The sequence below is a fragment of the Zosterops lateralis genome (assembly GCF_965231275.1).
Source record: "Zosterops lateralis genome assembly, chromosome: 1".
Classification (NCBI taxonomy): Eukaryota; Metazoa; Chordata; class Aves; order Passeriformes; family Zosteropidae; genus Zosterops; species Zosterops lateralis.
In genome coordinates this window covers 22,832,893-22,855,226 of record NC_139762.1, presented here as the reverse complement: position 1 = coordinate 22,855,226, position 22,334 = coordinate 22,832,893, and the positions used below count along the sequence as shown (strand labels likewise).

Below are 22,334 nucleotides of genomic sequence, written 5' to 3'. Positions count from 1 at the left end.
AGCTATGAAAACTTGTTTTACCAAGGCTTTTTTTCAAAATTTTAACCAAATTAAAAAAGATTCTCCAACACAAATAGTGCATTATTTAAGATTAATGGTTGCTTCTTGAAAAAAACAACTCACACATCTAAAAAGTTGAATTTAAAAATTAGAGATAATTAAGTAATCACCACCGGGGTATTCCTAAAAACAGTTATTAGAACAAACTGAATGAAGTTGTATACAAGATCAAGCTGCTATACCAAAATAGCAAATGTCACTACATATGTGTCCCTTCCATACATTTCTCTTTACTTTCATTGAAATAATAGCAAAGAAAATGGCTTCATCAACTGAAGCACAGTTGTAGGCTGCTTACTGAGACAAGAATTGAGAACTGCAGTTTTCCTGTGAAGCAGTTCATGACTGTCAATTCCTCCAGGACACAGCGATTCTCCTAAATTGTTTCACAGTGCTAGCTGGAGATTTTTCATACAAAGAATGTTTAACTGCAGAGGAACAGTGAGCATCATGATCTTAGCAATTACAAATGGCTCTCAATGCTTCTAAATGAATCTTCCCTTTCAAAATGTTGGATTTTTTAGGCAACTGGAACAATAACGGAATTAGAGAAATCTCATCAAGGGGAAAATCTAATTCTCTCTAGTCTAATGACAGCAAACAGAAAACTACAGAAAGTCTTTGTAGAATTATTTCCTAATATAACACTTGATGACCATTTAGTATGCTAGTCTAGTATGTGGAATAAAATGCAATCACTATCATCTTTAATATGAGACAGCAGAAGTCTAAGTCAACACACTGGATTAATGACACTGACAAATAAAGATATAAAAATAACATTTATATTGAACATTTTAGGTTTATAATTATTATTGAAACAAGACAATGTTCCTTTTCTTTGATTACATGACCATGATCAAAAAAGTTGTTGGAGTTTTATTTAATTTTTTTCAGCTAGCAATTATTATTACAGTCTACTTGAAATCAATTCTCAAGCAGGGATATTATGAAAATTTTATTAAACAAAAATTGATTTACAATGCAATTTTTTTTTTATTCTGGCCTAATCATACTAATTAGCAACTAGGACCCAGGAGAAAAATCAGTAATCAAAGCAGAAAGGATGCTGTTTCTAACATTCCACAAAGAAAGAAGAAAGAATCAAACCTGCTGCAAAACAATGAAATGTTCTGACTAATGGAATAATGGGTGATGGAACAGGTAGAAATCTGAAAATGCGACAGAAAAGCAGACCTCTTCTTAGAACTAGATGCAGAGTTTGTGCTGACTCCAGGAGGCATGTCGCTATAAAAAGAGTCGGCCTCGCCCGGCTTTTTTACATAATCTCCCTGGGGTATTTGTCTGAAGTGTAATAAACATTGGAGAATCAGAAAACATGACAGGAACTAGTACACACACAAACATGCATGAAGATTAGTTTGAAAGAAAGAGGTAAGGATAGCAATCCTTGAGAAAACCACACACAATAAGGCTATTAATAAATAATTCAACCATCTGAGAGAAAACTCCCACACACTTCTGTTACATGCAGAAAAGTGGATTATGTGGTTTTGGAAAGGGAAAAAAAGGAACGTTTCACTGGTTAACTCTGATTACAATTTTCAAAGTGAGCAGTTAGTGATTCTTGAGGCACTAAGCAGTCCAGACATTTCAAATAACTCATCATGCTGGTTGCAAAAAGCACTCTCAGGTGCAGCACCAGAACTGAGCCTAAGCTGAATACATGCATCAAAGAGGAGCTCAGGAAAAGTGAATGCTTTTTTCCTTCTGAGGTAGATGCTTCCCATTTAACTTTTGTGATCATGATTGAATTCAAGAGTAGCAACCTGTTGAGTTGTTTAAATCTCAGGAGGATAAAAACCTACAGATTTTTAACCGATTTCTTGTGTAAGGGAACTAACACCAGTGTCAGAGATTCTCGGCTGCTCCTGATTACCACAGTAGTAGATTCAATCTGCCAAAACACACTTGAAAGTAATGTAATAGTTTTATGCGCCATAACTGAACTTCTAGTCCTGGAAAAGGATAAACTATCTGTCCATTAGAAAGTTCTAATCAAGTTATGCTAAGTTTTTGCAGATGGTGAATTCATCTCCAGCAGAGAATACCTGACATGTAAATATTCCAGTTATAGTTCCACCAGGTTTAAAAATCCTCCCAAGCCCAAGTAGTTACTTTGATGGTTGACTATTTCATAATACCAGCATCAGTATTTATTCAACCTTGCACTTTCCAAGATGTTTTTGCTACAGTCTGCCCCTATTAAGATGCACATTTATCAGGTTGATTCATGTTCAGATTGTGTATAGCTACAGACCTAAACTGGGACCTCCTCATTCCATATCTGGATTTCTAATGCTTCTTAAGTATGTAAAGTATACAACTATATGGCACATACATAGTGCAATGCAGTACTTCCACACTCCATCTTCTAACACCTTCCGAGTTTCAGTTCTCGTCCCATTCCTCAGCTGGCACATGGGTGTGTTCAGAGTTGGCTCAGTGTGGGCAGCTCTGCTCCCCAGGATTCCTCTAGCAAACTGCTCTCTTGCTACTCCATCAAAAATAACTTCTTCCATATAGCTGTACCCTTTAAAACCACAGTACCCCAGCTGGCAGAATCCTTGCTAATTGGCTCTTCTTACCCCTTTCTGTTTACTTGTTTCAATTGCTTATTAGTACCAAGCATCATCCTTATGTCATGCTCAAAAATATTATAATGGCTTGTTCTCACTGTTATTTAAGAAGCAATCATATTTTTCTTTCAAAAAAGGGACAGTCTGGACAGTCTGGTGGGTAACTGTTTTTCCATTTACTGCACTCCTTGTACTCATCCAAAATTATTCTATTTAGTAGTCATCCTACAGAACTTCTTTCCATGCACGAAAGAGATTCAGCTACTAAATATCTTCCTCATCTTTAAAATGACGGAGCCCTCCATTACCTTCAGAAGCCTCAGCTTAGGCTGGTTTCCACTCTGCCTGTGCTCTCAGACACAGCTGCAGACTGGCTGCACACTCACAGCTCTCTGGCCATAAAGTAATTTCTGGAGGTGAAGATATCTGAAGAAGTTACATTCTCTAATATTCCAATGCAAACATACATGGGGTGGACTCTGTTGCTGTTTCGAGATTTTGTCTGCTCTGTTCTCAGCCAATACTGAAACATCCACAGTACAACAACTTGATGACCATGTTAGTTTCCATTTATAGATACATCAGTTTCCACTAAGCAGCACCAAGTCCTTAAATTCTGCCTTCCTTGTGCTGGGTGGCATTTCCTAGCCACCAGCCTCTGCATAAGGCTTGACTTCAAGAGTGTCGCCTTTTACTTGTTACTGTACTTATGGCCTATCTGACCCTGTAGCACACAACCAGCACTTGACAGTGTTTTCTCACTTTTTACAAATATTTTGAGCCTGGCAGAGAAAGCGCTACACAAAGGGAAATGGAGAACAAGCACAACAGGTAGCAGCAACAAACAAAGCAGCAGCTTGGACGAGAAGGCAATGGTACAGGCAGAAAACAGGGGAATTTGAGAAATCCTCTTATCTCTTGGGGACTGGGAGAGGAAGGAGCCAACTCCTTCCCACAAGACCCATCTGCCAGGCAGATGCCTGATCAAAGGGAGGTGGTCTTCCAGGAGCCAAACAGAAGTTACTAGGAAAATGGTTTATTTTTGGCCACAAGCTTGAAACGGTGAAAGCTCAGCCCTGTGCTGAAGCCAGTACTGTGCTTCAGCTATGAATCAATTGAACAGGGTGATGGGAAAGAATGGGCTCTTTGTCCACACAGCAATTTAATTGCATTGTATTTTTAACTGCAAAGAAGCTCCAGGAATTAATTTTTCTCAAAAGGCTCCTGAGCATCAATGTTAATATTAATTATTCCGTTCTTAGCCTCCCAAGAACACTTTCATCTCTAATAGCTGATTTTCAGTCTCTCTTATTGGAAATATTCTCCTGTTTTCCTAAATAAAACAGCCTATTGCAGAAGTATAAAAACCATTATTTTTTCTACTGACTCCAGTGAAATCAGGATTTCAAGCAATGCATTACAGAATATTGATTTCATCTATTATTTAAAATATGATAATCCATCTCAATATTTTCTATAACATGTAAATGAGCAAAAGAGAATAAAAGCTATTTTCAGAGATTTCTAAGATACATTCCACTACTTTTATCACATACCTCTGTCTTCTGTAGTTTCTTTCCATATAAACAGAAGAGAAAAGAAGAAGAATGAGTTTTTATTATGCAGGTACACAGGGTCAATAAGACCAAAAAAAATGTAAAAAGAAAAGCGCTGTATACAGAATGGAATTTTTCCTCAAAATATTTCTACAAAATCACTACTGAAATAAGGATATTTACAAATATACTGCATTAGAATAAACATATAAAATAAAATAAATAAAATATTTGTGTTGATGGCTAGTCAGCGCTGAGTGTAAGGTGCTGTTCACGAGTTTAAGCCTGTTCACTGTGAAGCTGCTAGTGAGAGGCGCACTCTCATCCTGAATCTCCAAAAATTAATCCCACTGGCTAGAAATGATCTCAAAGTGAGCCCTTAACTTCTAGAGCTTTACTCAAAAAAACAGTCCAGATTTCCAGATACTGCCAGAAACTGAGGGTGATATACCAAGACAGTATATCCTACTTTTCTACTATCCTCATCTTCATAGTTTTTATTCTAAATGCTTCCTTCCTTATGCATTTGTGAGCTGCCCTCAGCCTACCTCAGTCTGGCAAACCAGCAGAGACTGTGCCCACTTCATTATGCCAAAGCACTGGGGCTGTGCCCCAGCCACAGCCTGCAGCTGAGCCTGCCCTGCACTCCAAGCACAACCAGGACCTAGGGACAAATTACTTCAAGAGACAGTCTCATCCAAACACAGATGATAAAATCACTACCTTGAATCTTTTTTTACTACAAGCAAAAAACATAAATCCCTCTGTTTTTTATAAGAAATTCACAAAATAATTACAATTGAAAAAAGACCAATCAGGCTAATACAATCCATTTTGCCTCTCAGTGAGCACTGACAGCTCAACACCAGGAGAGAACTTGAGCCTTATTTGCAAATTGCAGATCTTTTCTACCAAAAAATGTGCTTGAATTAATTTCAGGTTAAGCCAACTAAATATAATCATCTATTTAAGGAAGCCTATGGTTAAATGCTTTGCTGACTGACTGAGAGCTAATCTTACTATATTTACTTCATCATGAGGAAAAATTTATAATTTAATCAGATCATGTTCTTGTATTTCCTTTGTCACATACAGTAAAATCATAATCTGATCATCCAGAAGAAAAAATAAAATTAATTACTAAATGAGAAAAAAATTCAAATTTGGATCAAGTTCTCTAAAACCCAATTCTCTAAGAAATGCTTGGAAAATGTTAATATGATAAAAATGTCACTGTATAAATATTGTTGAATTTGGATTTTTTAGATTTTTTGAATTGTTCTTTTCATAACATAATCAGCTATCAGATGAAATACATATATTCTTAAACTCTATTAAGAAGAACAAAATGTACTTACTTGTAACCCCAACCAGTTATTCCTAAAACGAGAGCCAACACCAAAATGGTGCCAGCAATAGCCCCTATTATTATATTTGTGCTAACCACACCTGGAAACACAAGAAAAACGAAAAATATACATGGTTTTAGGAGAAAAATATACAAAAACAGTAAACCACCATCTTTCAAAAAACCAACTTGAACAACTTCCATTGGGCTGATTAATTGAACCCTGAAGCATGAATTGTACACTCCTGAAGCATAGCATGGACATTAAAAGATCACTAGTAAATCAGGTTTTGACCTCTCTGTCTGTTTCCATTAACTGAATGCTTGTTACATGGAAAACCTGTGCCAGATATTCCAAAACAGTATTACCAATATTAAACTGCTGTAGATTACATCCTTACAACCTGCCCTAGCAAATACATGTTTACCATGGAATAAAAGTGACTACTTGTTTGGTTTTGCTTAGATCCGTGCCATAGCTGAATAAATTATTCAAATGAAGGATTCTGGAAGAAGTCCTCCCACAAGGATTTCTAATGACCAACACTTACAAGCTCATTTTTCCGTAATATATCTTTCTTCTGTATGCAAGACTAAAGCTGAATAAAAACTCCCACTCAGTTGGAAGTAAATATAAAAGTCAAGCATTACCTTTCCATCTAGATATGGAATGTCCCAGTAACCTTTTGCTTGCCCTAATCTGTCAATATGCCTAATAAGGCTACTCAGAAGATTGGGAACATGGTAGAACTCCATGACACTGACATGAGCTCCTAAAGATGCACTGGCTGAGGCTTCATTTACAGGCACTGAGTGCTTCTACTGTGGGAGGAAAAGAGGGGAACGAGGCTCCTGATACTGCAGCATGTTCTGTACTAACTGAAAGAGTAGGAGACCTAGTTTTGCTTAATGAACTTTCCTCAAATCCAAGCATTTTCAGTTTTTGGTAAAAATCATAACAACATACCTTTATTGATGGCATCTTTATCAAAAAATAGATCATCTTTGATGTGAGAACTGCAGTCATCTCCTCCCCAGAATCGGTCACAGACACACTTTATTTCATTGCTACAAACCTGCAGTCAAAAGCGTAGCTCAGACAAAAATCAGATTATTAATCCATTCCCATAATTAATACCTCAAGTATAGGTACAGTAATAAAGCCATGATTTTACTGCTTACAAAATTTTGCAAAATAATTTTTAATATATAGCAGTTTTTTATTTATATGTTAGATATAAATGCATTAAATGTGCTATTATGTTTTATATAAATAGATGACATGTTTATTCAGCACATACTTTAATGTAATCTATATTTAATAGAACCATTTATAATTGCTTTGGGAGACTGACCTTAATGATGCTGTTTTCAAAATATGATGAAGTACATGATTTCAGATAAATAAGGAAGTTTCGAAGCAATGTACAAGACAATAGACATTGTGAGAGAACAAGTCCTTTGATTTTGGTTCAGTCATAGAGCCCTGGACATGGTGTCAAACTGTGTGTGAGGGACAAGGGGGCTCGCCAGGGCCACAGCAAAGCCACAGACTGCACATCGAGCAGAGAAACCAGCCAAGAGTTTTCCAGAGTAAAGGAACTCTCAGCCCACAAAATCCAACATCATCAACAACTTCATGAAACTTTTTGGCTATTTATGTAATAAAGAGGGAATTAAAAAGAACAGGTCTCTGGAAGAACAGAGACGCAAGTTTCTCAGTTCATAAACACTTTGTATTTATTCTCCAGCACATTGCTGGAGGAAATATCAATCAAGTTAGCAAAAGTGATAGCAAAAACATCGATTGATAAAACTCTGTAAAACTAATACATACTAACTATGACTCATTGTTTAAGATGCCTTGACTGGAATGCATTATATTTACTTATGTGCCTCCTTCCCTTTTCCTTTTCAAAATCTTCTCCAGTTTCATGACTTCCAGAGTCACACTGCTAGCTTCCCGAATGGTGCAGCTAGTAGACTATACAAGGCCAGGTACTCAGCAAACCAGCAAGAAGCGTTAAAGAGTGCAGGCACGTACCCCGTGCCCAGAGCAGATCTGGGTGTCCGTCGTGCCGGGGCAGGTGCTGAAGTTGAAGGCCTCTGCGGGGAGGCAGCGATGGTCGAGGCACACCATGTCCGGCCCGCATGGCGTCCCGTTCTCCACGTAGCCCAGATCCGTGTCCTCATCCAGCTTCACATGGCCACCACTGCAACACAAGCAAGAGGACCTTTGGGGTTTGTGCTGTGATTAGATGGGATTGCTTGAGAAACTGGGCTCTGGGCTGCTGCCTGTATTTCTGTGCTACACAAAGCCCAGGACCAGGTAAGAATCAGTATTGGCTTAGTGATCTCACTGGGCCTAATGTGAAACAAACAAAAACACTGTATCTACATCAAATAAATGTAATCATGAAAACAAGGACCATTTTTCCTGTGAAACAGCTAAAATTAGATAAAACTCAGTTTACTTGTTTAGAACACCATTTCATCTTGCAGTTGTGTGAAGCTATGAAAACATACCACATCTATAATTAGAATTCAGCTACAATATAGCAATGAATTAGGCTGCCAGTTGATTTTGGCAGTGCAGGCATATGTCTGAGTATTTTGGGTACATGAAGTACTTTGCAGATATAAAACAATGTAAAATTGCAGGGCCTAAAAAGAGCATTACATCTCTACAGGCAAAATTAACTATTGAGGGGACTGCGAAACTGCCCCACAGGCAGTTAATTTTCTGAAGCTTAACAAACGTTGAACAGAAATGATGGTTATGTGTTAATAGAAAATAAAATTAATGGAAACAGTTTTTCTCCAGTAAGGAATGAGAAAGCTGATTTTCTATGCAAGATGGATATTGATTGTTCTGTTTTCAGGATTTCCAATCACCTGCAATTGTAGACTTTTCCATAGTGCAAGATTGATGTTGTGATTTCACCATCAAGTTCTCCAAGTCTGGGCACACTGGATATATTGGAGCACAGAAGGTATCCACAAAGCACATCCCTGCATTGAAAGAATAAACAGATACTCATAAGAAATAATATTCAATGAAAAATCAAAAATACGACCACTTGCTTGGTAACCTATTTCTAATTCCTTGCTATTCTCCCACTGACAATAATTTCCATAAATTATGCTGTTTCCCAAGAAAATTCTTCTCCTTGGAAGTTAGATTAGGAAATCTCTGTTTTTATAATGCATTATCAAAAATGCCCTGACTAATAACAAGCAGAGAGCTGTCAATAACAAACCACATCAAATCAATTTAATGATCTATTAAGATATAGTAACTGGTTCATAGAGGAGCGACAGCTCTCTGGTTCTAAATACAGTCTCATAGGACGCATATGTAAGGGAACTATAGACACCAAGTTTAATTCAACTACTGAAGGGACCTCAGTATTCATGTGTGGAAACTTTTGCACTGACAGAATAGTAGGGTCTGACATCTCCCATATTATTGAATATTTTTTACTTATGAATTTGTAATAGAACAGAATTAAGGTTACCAAATCTGCATTAATAAAGTGGGAAAGAACACTGGTTCACCTGTAAGCAGAACTAGAAATCAAATGTCATGGACAGAATGAAGAAATCTGAAAAAACAGTTTGATAAAGACTTGAACAGTTCAGAAATTGGCAGAAATAATCAACTGCATATATGCAGAATGTGAAAAAATGCTTTAGGCATCGACTTGCAGGACTATACTTGGAAAGTTACAATATCATGAAAAGTGAACACAACTAGCAATGCAATGGCACAGCATAAAAAGTGAACACCACACCAAGATGTGTGAAACCAAAGGCTGCTCCCCTCTGCACTGCTCCCCCCTCACTGAGTACTAGGACCACTTTCTGTCCATGTGCTCCCAAGCTCAGATGGTGCTTTCTTGTCAGGGATCATGTCTTCATGGCACCTTGCTCCCTCTGGGATTTCTTGCACAAAGGTCTGCAGAAGACGGCCAGAAGTCTGATCCATAGAGAACCTTTTTGAGTCTCTTCATGCCAGCTAAAGAACTGGATCAGGGATAGGAACCTCATTCTAGTAGCTTTCTAAATGCATCAACTTACTGTTTATTGCACTGTATCCAAGAGTCCTTGTCTCTTCCGCAGTTGCCTTTTTCAGTCCCCTCAATATTCAGCTTCTCATAGCAGTACCTGTCAGCAGCCGTCACTTCTATAAACAGAAACAAATCTCTTCTAAGATGATGACTTTGAAAAGCCATGATATGAGACATGGGCATACAAAGTCAAAGCAAGCAGAGCTTCCCAATTTGTGAACTGAAACACCATGATCTGCAGGTGGCCCATGAAACTCAGCATAGTCCTCTTCTTGGTTAAAAGCTTTATGATGGCACCACAGGACTGCTTTTAAATTTTGTTCAGATTGATGAGATTTTATTGGTCAAAAATGTCCAGAAGCCACTGAAGTAAATTAATGAACATGAGTAAAGGCTCTGTAGAAGGTTATTAATGAGAACTAAATTTTCAGGTTTCAGAAAAAATACCAGTAAATTAACCAACACTAGAGAAAAAGCTGGAAAAGAGGATGGAAAGACAAAATGATGGGAAGAAAGGGAGATTCTAGATGTGTTCAATAGCTCTCAGTATGCCTGTTCCATAATTTTTCTCAGCTAAGATAGTCTTTCAAGCGACATGTATTACAACCAACTTAGAAACAGAAACATTAACTTACTTTCACCCCAGATATATTTACATTGCCGGTCTCTGGTTTTACATCTTCCTCCAAAGCAAACACCCTAGAAAGAAAGAAAAAAATACAGAAAATATTTCAAATTACTTTATTTTCCAAAATATGTATTTCTTTAATATAAAGATTAGTCACACGCTTTATATTGAGGCAATGGATATGTGATTCTATCTTCTTTTCATTCAAAATATGACTACCACCCAAAAATCATGAATGTTAGCAGAACTGTCCCAGGTGACTTCCAAAGATCTGAAAACAAAATCTGTAAAAAGCAATCTATAACAGCTGAAAGAATGTAAAACAAACTGAAGTCCTAATTACCTGTCTGTTATCACATGAATATCCATCCATTTTATGGATATTAGGAGAACACTATAGAGAGAAAATAAGTAACAGATCATAGATCAGACAAGCATGAAAGTAAAGTATACAACGAAAGTCATATGAAAAACCATTTCAGTATCATTCTGGTTTTCTTCAGCATCAACAGATTTAGCACAATATTTATACACCATACTATACAAAACATTCATAGTGATTTCGAGATTTTGGGTGGGGTTTTTTGTCTTATGAATAGAAGACACAAAATCACCTGGCTGGAATTTCCTGTGCAGTTCTCTGCAATATCACAATCATTCACTGCTTCTCGACACAAAACTCCTTTAGGTTCAAACTGGAAAATAAAAGCACAGAAAATCAGTGTCTTGGTTTCTCCATATCTTGCCTTAAATGCAATGCTTCCAGTTAGATAAAACTGCTTACAGTTTTATCTAAAATAAAGAAAGGGAAATATCCATGTGCTGACTGAAGTGGGAAGACTGTCCTTTCCCTGGTGTGTATGCTGCACCATGCAAGTCATTTACTGGTGCAAGTGGTACCACTCTCTGACGCAATCCCTCCCAAGGGCATGGATTGTGGGCCAAGCAGAAGTCTCTCCTGGGACAGAGGACCCCTGGGGGTGTCCAAACTGATACTGCAGTGGCCGGCAGCATTATTCTACCAGGTCACTGTGCCTTTTTGTGACTATTTTGCTCTTCTTTACAGAACAGAAGGAGTCATCCTGATCTTCTCTCTAGGGATGAAGAACACACAGACCTCCACATGTAACACTTTGGTTATTTTAATCCCCCATTGTTGTTGCAGAACTGGCTATTATTAAATGTACCGAACTCTGTACATTTTGACACCATTTTCTAAGGGACTGGATATTTAATGATGAAAAGTGTACTAGTGACCTAATATAGACATTTTGCTGAAAGAATTATGTGCTAAGTATCAAGACCTGGAAAAGAAGGAAGACATCTCATTTGAGGCAATTTTAGTGTTTCTCTTCATGGACTTATTACAGACTCCTTATTTTTCCTCAAAGTTTTCTTAAGACTGTGACACAAAGTACATTTTACAGGCCTATGATTTTTCTTTTTGGATCTGCATGCACATACATTTTTCAGGGGAAAAATGCTAACTTCACAGCTGGTGTGAACAGGCACACATCAGTGGAAGAGCTAGACTATGGTACTTTCTCAGCCCTCAGCTTCTTTTTTCTACCAGTCACTGGAAAAATGCAAACAGACACAAACATTGTCAGAGACACTTCAGGATTCTGGCATGTATAATCACCACGTATTGCTTGCAACCCCTCCTTCACACCTGCTTTCAGGCAGGGGAAATTAACCCCAAGTTTGGCAACTATTATATTCCATCCTTCAGTTGTTGTGATAAACACCTCCTAGGGATATATGTTCTGTAAAATTCTACTTTTCTCTTCTCTCACTCTTGCCACTCTGTAAGCAGATAAATCCTCTTCTCATTTGCAAAAAAAAAAAAAAAAAAAAAAAGAAAAAAAATGAAAAGGTATACAAAAGCTTTGCTTTGTTCTGATAGTCTTTAATATGGTGCCCATGTGACTTGGATTCTTTAGCAAAATTCACCCACACTGGCAATTTGCTGGGGTTTTTTTATTATTATTATTACATTTAAAAAATGAATGTGCTTAGGGAAATGTGATCTGTTCCAGAATAATTTGTGCTTTTTCTTTTTTTAACATTAGGATGAGCATGAAGTCAAGAATGTGGTCCACAGTTATTATTAATGATCCTCCTAAGGAAATGAAACCCTCAAATGTGCACAGACAAAGATAAAAATATCACACATGTACACCACAGTTTTAACTACATTAATACTAATTACCTTTATTACTGAGTACAAACTATTTGAAGTCATATTTAGCAGGGCTCCCTTACAGCCACTATCTGGTTAAACCTTCTTTTACTATTTACTGATGTATCAAGAAGAATAACTTAAGAGTTTACATAGGGCTTGTTTCCCTTTACTCAACAGGATTTCAGTCAGTCCAAACATAAGGAAACACAGTCAGACCAAACTGAAACTGAAGTCAGGTTGTCTTTTAAATTAATCTTTCTGAGTAATCCTGCTGGCTGTGCTTTTGTGTTTTTTACTATATCCTCCCCTCAGACACTCTGTGGTATGATTTTGTCATTCAGTCTCATGGGGAAAATCCAGAGCAACACATATGGCATTGGGAGGGGCACATGGATAAGGATGTGCAGGCTCACAGAATGACAGAAGGGTTAACGTAGGGAGGGACCTTAAAGACCATCTAGCTCCAACACCACTGCCATGAGCAGAACACCTTCCACTTGCTCAAAGATCCATCCAACCTGGCCTTGATCACTTCTAGTGATGGGGCATCCACAGTTTCTCTAAGCAACTTGTTCCAGTGCTGCACCTTTCTCATAGTGGAAAAACAAAGACATCTAATGAAACCTTTATGGTTAATTTATCCTTTAAGCAAGGATGTCAAATGAGATACAGAACTTCAACCTGATTCAAACTTGTCTGAAACTGGAAGGATTCAATTTACCTCTGCATTTGATGACAGCCCCTGCCCCAAAAAGCCAACCCTAAAAGACAGAATACAGCCTCAGAAAAATCAGATTTCAGCCAGTTTTAAAAGGTAAGCTTTCAGAAGAGTAATCACAAGGACCACAAGGGAAAACACACGTGCTGTAGTGCCTGCAGCCACCTGGATGCATTCCCACCAAGCTGCTGCAGGGAAGGTCGCTGCCCTTACCCGGCACTTCCGACAGCAGAGCCCGTTGCTGCACTGGGAGCCCGCGGTCAGGGTGCAGGTATTGCAGCACTCCCCTCCTTCGCTGGCACACTCCTGAGGAACACACACGCACAGAACACAATACATGGGAAAAGCACATGAACCCCAAGCTCTTATCACTTCATAGCACACTACCCAAATGCATTTTTATTCATTCTTTTAGGTTCCTAGAGGCAGAAAAAGGCATGTACTTGTGGGGCATGAAACTGCTGCTTCCTGCGCAAGATAGAAAATAATTTTTCTAATTTCATATTGTCAATCATTAAATACTAACATTGTAGCACTTTGACCAGTGCTTCCATCTAGGAGAATGCTTTCTTTCATATCTTTGAGGGTCTGATTCTGCAGAGATAGATATCACTATGAATCCTTGAGAACACAACCTTCACCCTGCTAGTCTTCCTCTAATTATCATTAACAGCAGCAATGTGCAGTACCAAATCCTGGACAAATCTAGATGCTAATTTAAAGTAATTGCACTTACGGCTATTGTCCCACAGTCACATTCCTCTCCATCTTCCACAAAGCCATTGCCACATTCTGGAGGATCCAGAAGCTGCAAGGAAATTCAGAAATCAGAGGGCATGTCTCTTTTAAGGGAATCACTGTCATATTTGCTCTGTGCAACATGGTTTTAAAGCTAGCACTCCAAATGCATTAACTGAAAAACAGGGAGACACGGACTGACACAAGTGAAGTGTACAGAGAATGAACACTCCTGAAAATTAATACAGTAATGCTGCCGAGTCACATGGCATCTTCTCGGCATAGGTGTCAGCTTTACAGTAAATTCAGTTTGAGCAGAAGTTATAGTGAAAAACAAAAGGTGTGACAATAAAGGAAAACAAATTTTAAAGATATGACAATTTCATTATCTTCACAGCAGTTGCAATTGCTGTTGTTCTGGAGTTCAAGTGACAAGGGCTGAAAGGTTAAAGCCTGTACTGTAAGTTTAGAAGTAATAGCCATAAAAAGTAGTTCTTTTATATGGCTCAAAAATGCTTGGGAAGCAGAGAGACTAGGTTTCTTTGTAAGTTTTTGCTGCAGTAGGATTATTCTTTCCTTTTTCCTCTACCACAGTTGGGAACTTTGACAGTTTTCTATAAGTATGTATCACAGGCAGATGTGCACAGGATGTATTGCTGATGAGGCTTCCTCCCTTTCCTTTCAGCCTTCCCGCTGGACTGTAACTCAAAAGATCAAAACCTGTGTATTTGTATGCCATAACCTCTTCTAAGGGACATTTACATTCTATTCTTTCCAGTTAAAATTTTTCTGTCTTCTTAAAACTTTTAAAGGTAGTTCTTCCAAAAGAAAACTTTTTTTTTCCTTTGGACATAAGAAAACATAATAGTAGCTTTTATTACATAAATAAGAAGGCATTTAAGTGTGTCACCAGACTAAAATTTTGCAGCTCATCCTTTGAGTTCTCCAATTAAACTAGGACCATTCCAAAAATCACTCTGCTCCTGAGCCATCTGCACAAGTACATCATACATGCTGTAGAGCATTTCTCACCGGCTGCTGCCTTTCTGTCAGGAGCCCACAGGATGGAGCATCACCCCACGTACTTCACAGTGCCACAAACCACAGCCTGGCACAGGCTGATGTGCTATTATTAGATCCCCTATTGAAATGGAAATTTGACTGCAGCATGCAATGCATATGTAGAATTTACCATAAAATGTATGCAAGCCTTTAGAATTATTAAAGACTTGTTAAAACTGCTTGTTTCCTATGTACTTTTCCTGACATTTTAACTTGTTCAATATCTCTCTGTGTGCTGCACAACAGAGACAAAGGGATGGCAGTAACAGAGCATGCTGCCTTGAAATATTAGGCCAATTTGCTGCAGGACATAGGGACAGCTAAAAAAACCCAAACATTAAAAGCAAATTGGATAACCTTTCCCCAAAGTCATATCATTCATCCATTCATTTGAAAAGAGCATATGTTCAATCTGCTCCAGCAGCCATTGATGTAATTTTTGTAATTTGATGTAATTTTTGATCTAAGAGTGGAGCACTGCCAAACAGTGCACCTTGTCACATCAGCTTTCCTTCATCTCATAATGCATGAAAAACAAAAACAAGTTTGTGTCTCACCATCCTTGCTAGGAAACACTTCTTTGACAGCTTTGTTAATTAGACAGACATCCATTGACAAAACCTTTAAACCAATCCAAACCACAATGCATAAAAGAGACTAAATCGCCCTGGCTTCCACATCTAACTCACATTTCTGTATGCCATCAAAGAAACCCCTAAAGTGCTGCCAAACTAAATTGAAAGGAGAGTAATTGGGATTTTTTCCAACTGGCAGATGTGTAAATGAACACAATCACTAAAATAAAACCAAGTAAGGCACTATATAAACAATGCGCTCGGCAAGTAAATAAATCTACCAGTATTTCTCTCCACCTTTAATGAGATGGAAAAAAGAAAATTTCTAAAGCTCAGGTACATTTTAAATAAGAAATTTTACATCTTATTAATGAGTGTTTTCTCTCCACTTTTAATAATATACTCTTTCCTCAAAAGGGACCTTTAAGAGATAAGCGGGCTCAGCTTGCTCAGATTTGATGTTTTCTCTTCTCTTCTTTAATTTTTATTGAAATTCTGTGGTTTTCAGAAGATACACTTTTTCTCAGGTTCACCAGAAGAAATGTGCATCATTCCTGAATTGACTCTCTTCTCTTTTACATCTGTGACCATTTCAGTTACCAGATAAGTCTTTTTTCCACATTGGACTATCTTTCTACCTTAGCCTCCTTCCTTTCCTTGTTGAAAGACAGCCATTATATATAAGTTACCATTAATTATATATAGAAAAGAGTCAAGATCATTATCCTGCTTGCTTTACATTTAACACATGCTTCAGCAAATGGAGCAGGAATATACCAAAACACTGCTGCAAATCCTCCATTGCAGACCTGTTTTAAATACAAAATGGTATTGCATTTACAATATTCAGAACAAATTATGTGAGGGATGATTCTCGATCAGAGACTGTGAATACTCTACTGGACATGAAACCACTTAATTAGAAATTTATTTTAAAGCAATTTCTAAACAACTTTGAACTAAAATAATCTACTTACACCCATATGTTACCAGATTAGTTAGTACTTAGAAACAACCATAACTATCAAAACTACAAGTGTTTTTTCCAATATCATAATTTTCATTTTTTCTTGCTTTCATCAAAATTAGCAGTTGAATAGAAATAATATTCAATGTTATTTTAATGCTTACTTTGGTTGGTTTATTGAAAAGACAGGCTCCACCTCCATTGTTTAAAAATTCATGATATTCCTCAATATCACACTCTGAGAACTTGCTTGGAAGATAGTACCTAACAGAATAAGGTAGAAGGATTACTTTCTTTGGTGCTTTTTACACTGCATTTTCTTTTTTCAAAACAGAAGAAATATAATGTTGTACTTTAAAAAAAGAATGAAAACACTCTGTTCAAAATCAGAGCGACTATTTGTTTGTAAGTCTATCTAATTTGAAAATCCTTCCAGTAGATAATAAGGAAATTTCAACAATGACATGGGACTCATGGAATGTGAGAGGTCTAGATCATTTCACTAAGTTTTTACACACCAAACAGCATAAATCTGATTGCAGCATGTAGTTTGCACAAGCGTGACTAGTTCCACTAACAGGCCTGATCTCAGAAATACATTTATTTCCTCCCATACAAGCTGCAGGAGACAAAGAGAGGTTATAGCTTGTTTCTCTCCTAGAGAAAATGGCTCCCCTGACGCACAGAATTTTTATATAATAGAGTTATGTCACTTTAAACATGTTTCTAACAACACCTAACACCTTTCAGTTTCTCTCTGTCCTGTGTCCCACTCAGTGAATTTCAGTTGAGTAGAGAGTGCCCTTGAGGCACAGTGCTCCACCTAAAAACAATGTGATGCAGAAAATCTTTGCATGGATCCTTTCCACAAGGAAATAACTTTTCCCAAGACAATTGCAGTGATCTTTATATTCAGGTCCATAGTCATGAAAAGACTTATGCTTCAAGGAGATTTTGGAGTCTCAAGGGCTTTCCTCTATTAGCTCACCACTGGATATAAAAATATTAGCCAAAGTGCTATCCTGCATTGCTGGGAGAGAGAGCTTCCAAACCATAACTGGCTTTTTCCATCTATAATGCTCATGAATTAGGTATAAACACTACAGAGGCCATGGATTTCACCAAAGTTCAGCAATAAGTTAGGTAAATACAAGGTTTTTTCATGTACCAAATTATTTGAAAGATTTGAACTTCAGAGAAAGAATTAAAAGGCCTTAACAAGGGAATCTGTATTTTTAATAAGAACCAAAAATGCCTCTCAGACTGGCTTTTTAACTCGCTAAAAATCGGAAAAATCCTACCAGATATGTTTTCAGGTATAGTAGGGTGAAAAGGGCACACATTCACACTTTCAAAGAGGTTTCAATGAGACATACTTGTTTGCTCAAAATTTTTCTGACCATAAAGCAATTGTGAAAAATTGTGGATCCAGTCAAAATAATTAAAAACTGAGCCCTGTATATATCTAAAACTAGAATACAATGTAATTCATATCTAAAACTAGACTACAATGTAATTCATATGTATGATAAAAGACAGGCCTGTAATAAAAAGTGTTAGGGTCAGAATATACTTCAGAAAGCATTAAATTTTATCCAGCAGCAAAAATTTGCTGATTCACAGGTCATTATGTTAAAGTCTCTCCACTGACACTACAGATGAGTATGAACATGAACATATTCAGCCTCCAATGGGGGCAGTTTTTCTACCAACATCACAAAAACTGGGCAATAAAAAGTGATAAAGATAGAGGAAAGATTCCAACATAAACACTGAAAATGAGACATGCCTCAGAAATTTGCTTATAGGATTTCAAGAACTAGGGTGTGTCATTGTTTCCACAACTCAATAGCAAACTTGCATGAGAAAATAAGCTATGCCTGCTTCTGCTTCTCTGCAATGACCTGGCTTGACTGTTGAGCCTTGTGCTTTCCAAGTTAAATCAGCATTCAGCAAAAATCCTCACATGCCCTTCTCATGAACTCACTTATTCTCACATTTCTTTGAATTTATCTCTGTATACTCTAATACTTTACTTTCTGAAAACTGAGTAATCAAAAATATTCTGCTGAACTGCGAAAGAGAAAACTTTTCACACCTTTCCTTCATGTCATTGTATGAAGAATACAACTTTTCTCTAGTGAAATGTCTTACCCCATATCTCCCATTATGCATCCAGACCACATGTCCTCACACTTACACTCACCTGACAAAAAAAAAGATTTAAAAAAAAGTTACATTCCAAGTCTTGTGAGTGCAAAATAATACAATTCTTATCATAAAAAGCACACTGTACTCAATTCCATTTCATATTTCCAGACAAGTTGAAAAGAATAATTTGTTTGTTTTTTGCACGCCTTAGTTTAAGTGTATCAGTGCACCTTGCCAAAATTTTTAGAAACTCTACATGATTCTATGCAATCCTGAGCTTTGAAAATATGTCCTGTTTTTCTTTCCTTCCCTTACAGGAAACTGCAGTGTTAGCCTTCAGCACTTGCAAATCATGAGTCAGCCTTCTCATCTTCTCCTGTGTGATGATACTCATTTCCCAAATTTTCAGAGTTAAAAAAAAAAAAAAAAAGTATCATTTTACTTTTCTGTTTGTTTAGTTCTCTTCTTGGACTATGGTAATGTGATTTTGAAAATCTTCCCTTGAAAAACCCTAAAGAGTAATTCAGACAAAACAAAGCACGGAATGATCGATGAACACAAGGAAATACAGCAGAATCTATCAGCTTCTTCCTCTGCTCTCCCTCCCTTCTTCCCTCCCCTGCCGGCCTCCCTTCCCCACGCAACTCCCTTCTGCCCTGCCAGCTGGGAACACTTTGCTCTAGTCTCAATCCTCCTCTTTCAAAGCTGTGTCTTGCTTTAATTTCAGTAGAAATGTTTTCCACTTGCACGTTCTATGACTTCTCTTACTGTACACATGAGCATCAGTTTATTGCTTCCATTTTAAAAGTACAATTAGAAAGGAAACAAAACTCTGTCTAACAAATGCTATCTCCTCTCTCCTTACCAAAACAGTGTCCTGCCCCTCTCAGCCATAAAGAAAGGGAATCATCACTATCATAATTTTCACTTTTACCCTGCCTCTACATTCACTCAAAAATATATGGCTGGAAAATAAATACTGAACTTGTCTGCAGGATAGAGCATCCGTCCTACATTTCTGAGTATTTTTAAAAATAGTATTACATAATTTGAAAAAAAACCCCTTTAAATGCAGATGTATTTCTGCATTATATATTATCTTTACAATGCCTGAAAAAAGAATCCACTAATTGAGTAATTTATCTTTTTATACACAGGCCATATAAACATACACAATCCAGTAAATCCACACTCTAATTCATTATCTAAACAGTTTCAAAACTGTATTTTTTTTTTTTTTGAATCATATTAAGCTGGAACTTCATATAATATGGAAGCAGGAAAGCAAGGTGCTTGTTGCAGGCCCAATGGTGGAGATTAAAGCATTTCAGGTAAGCAGGGATAACTAAGTAGCTGAATACCAAGGTTACAGCAGAGAAATGGTAGAAGCAGGGTAGCAAATACTGGAGATTTGGGTAATCTACAGGAGAAACAGGATTTGGGTAATCTACAAGAGGAAATCAATCAAGGAAAACAGATAAAAAGTTGCATTGTTAAAACTGTTCTACATAACAGTACTGAGGAGGCTCCTTATTATTCCCAGATCTAGTAATGTATATTCCCACCCTCGTGTCATAAGATGGCAGCCATTTGGTCTGTGGGTGGGACACCAGTCTCCCTGAAACATATGGAAGTGGCAAGCATCTTTATAGTCTATTTTGGATGAAATGGTTACACTAGTGCTGTCAGGATTCATGGGCATTTGGATACTAGAGCATTCAAATAAAGGAAAATTAGTATGTCAGACCCTTTCTCATGTTACTGCAAGAAATAAAAATATTTCAACATTGTGAGAAACAGAAGGAAAAAGTACATATCAGAAAGACACTGATAAGGTCCTCCACTTTTAAAGATTTTTCTCTTGAGATAGAGTGTAAAAGCTAATAAAATTACCACTTAGAAGTTTTCTTCTGTCTGAGAAAATGCCAATGTTTTGGGCCAAGGTCTGTGCCAGGGTAACTGCCATTAAGTCTGGCTTTCCAAACTGAAAGGAACAAGAAAGGCAGGAAAAGTAATAAGTAACACACAGGTGTGTCAGATTCAAGTGAAGCTTTTCTCATATCAAGGCAAAAAAAGGCAAAATCAGATACACGGTGTTAGAATTCTTACTTGAGGGTAGCTAGATAAAAATTAAACACTGGCTTATAGACAGGCTAAATAAGAGAAAGTCTGTTTCTTTCTTGGCATTGTGGCTGGAAATATGAATGACAGGATATTGCAGAATTTGCTTAAAAGTGTATTTGAAGTGTATTGACTTTATTCACTCATCACTCTTCATTTAAGTGTCCCTTCTATAGAGCTGCACTAAGATTCCACATCAGCAAAAAAAAAAAGCAAAATATTTTGAGGAACATGTCTGCACTGATAAATTCCATGCAGATAAATTTCCACCACTTTTTGCTTGTACCAGTATCCCCACCTACCTCATTCACACCTCCGCCTTTAAGCAAGGAGCAGATTCCACCAGTGTGGGCCACACCACTTCGACTGCTCTGAAATCGACTCCCCCTTTGACAAAAACAAGAAGAAAAAGAAGTTTATTTACCCTGCTCAGTCCATGAGTTTTGCACCTGCCTATTCCATTATCTATCTTTCTGAATTCCCAATGAGAAGCTGGCATTTGCAAATGCTGGATGCCACCATTACGCTGCAAACTATGCAAAATCAAATGGAAAAATAGATAACCACTCACAAACCTCAGATGACAAGTTATCTCCAGAAAACTTATGCCATCTTTCCTACTCCTTTTCAAACTACCTAATATAAGAAGAAGGGGAATATTTTGCCAGAACACCTGGATCTACCCAGCCTCTTGTTTCTTGACATTCTACTGCAGCAAGTGGCTTCCACTGGCGCATGCTCTAGGCAGAGCTCAGGAGAGGCCACCATGCTCCCAACACATGGGACTAGTGAAACAACACACATCTAATTAGGCAGTGCTGATGTGCTAAAACTCAAGGGGCGATGCATTAGCAGAAGATGCAGAGGTAGGTGAAAACTCCCTAGAGCTACAGCCAATCTCATCCAAGGAACAGATGCACTCTGAGCCTAAATCTAATCACCTCTTTAGTGCTGAGCACATCAGCATGAATGACTGCCAGTTACTGGAGACAAAATATACTCTTGCCCCACCTGAGAGTACTGATCCATCCAGCAAATTATTTTTCTCAGGTGAGAAGAGAAAAACATCAAGAAGGATCACAATGGGCTAACTGCGCTAAAGGTGGAAGCTCATTTGTAACCACTCACACCAGCTACCCCTAACTTCACTCACAGACACAATTTCAGAAACTGCTTTGTGAAAACAATCTATGAATGCAATACCACAAATAGCATTGGTGGTGGTGCTATGTATAGCACTGCAATTAGCACTACAGTGGTATCCAAAGACCCAGGCACAGGCCAAATTGGGCTCTCTTTTGTCCTAGTCAATCCACACACATGCACAAGAAACAGACTTGGCCCCCAAAGACTTTACAATGTCACCAGGGAAGATACACGAAGGATATGAGAAAACCTGATTCCCATTTAAGAGATGAAGATCTGAGACACAGAAACCAAAATCTGCAAGCACCACTTGAAGATCTTACTACTTTCTTCAAGGCAGAAATCAGTGGCAGTAATTAAGTACATGCAAAAATTCTGAGGGTGGATACTGTGCTTGGGTATCCTGCAA

The 22,334-nt window shown here is 37.6% G+C and overlaps 1 protein-coding gene across 8 annotated transcripts in view; it reads right to left on the bottom strand.

The window, feature by feature from the left end:
- The window catches only part of ADAM22 (ADAM metallopeptidase domain 22), a 115,142-nt gene that overhangs the window by 24,019 nt on the left and 68,789 nt on the right, over positions 1 to 22,334 (bottom strand). For 3 of the 8 annotated variants that reach the window (XM_083869117.1, XM_083869119.1, XM_083869116.1), the window contains 16 exons: positions 21,082 to 21,166; positions 20,552 to 20,642; positions 18,662 to 18,713; positions 16,672 to 16,771; positions 13,902 to 13,973; positions 13,379 to 13,471; positions 10,877 to 10,957; positions 10,606 to 10,656; positions 10,270 to 10,333; positions 9,645 to 9,750; positions 8,460 to 8,576; positions 7,609 to 7,777; positions 6,532 to 6,640; positions 5,575 to 5,665; positions 4,217 to 4,234; positions 1,171 to 1,365 (listed from right to left, as the gene is read on the bottom strand). In XM_083869117.1, coding sequence (XP_083725243.1) covers positions 1,171 to 1,365; positions 4,217 to 4,234; positions 5,575 to 5,665; positions 6,532 to 6,640; positions 7,609 to 7,777; positions 8,460 to 8,576; positions 9,645 to 9,750; positions 10,270 to 10,333; positions 10,606 to 10,656; positions 10,877 to 10,957; positions 13,379 to 13,471; positions 13,902 to 13,973; positions 16,672 to 16,771; positions 18,662 to 18,713; positions 20,552 to 20,642; positions 21,082 to 21,166 — 1,494 coding nt within the window. The remainder of the gene's footprint in view (positions 1 to 1,170; positions 1,366 to 4,216; positions 4,235 to 5,574; positions 5,666 to 6,531; positions 6,641 to 7,608; positions 7,778 to 8,459; positions 8,577 to 9,644; positions 9,751 to 10,269; positions 10,334 to 10,605; positions 10,657 to 10,876; positions 10,958 to 13,378; positions 13,472 to 13,901; positions 13,974 to 16,671; positions 16,772 to 18,661; positions 18,714 to 20,551; positions 20,643 to 21,081; positions 21,167 to 22,334) is intronic. The other 5 variants (XM_083869120.1, XM_083869122.1, XM_083869123.1 and 2 more) reach the window with 2 other exon arrangements.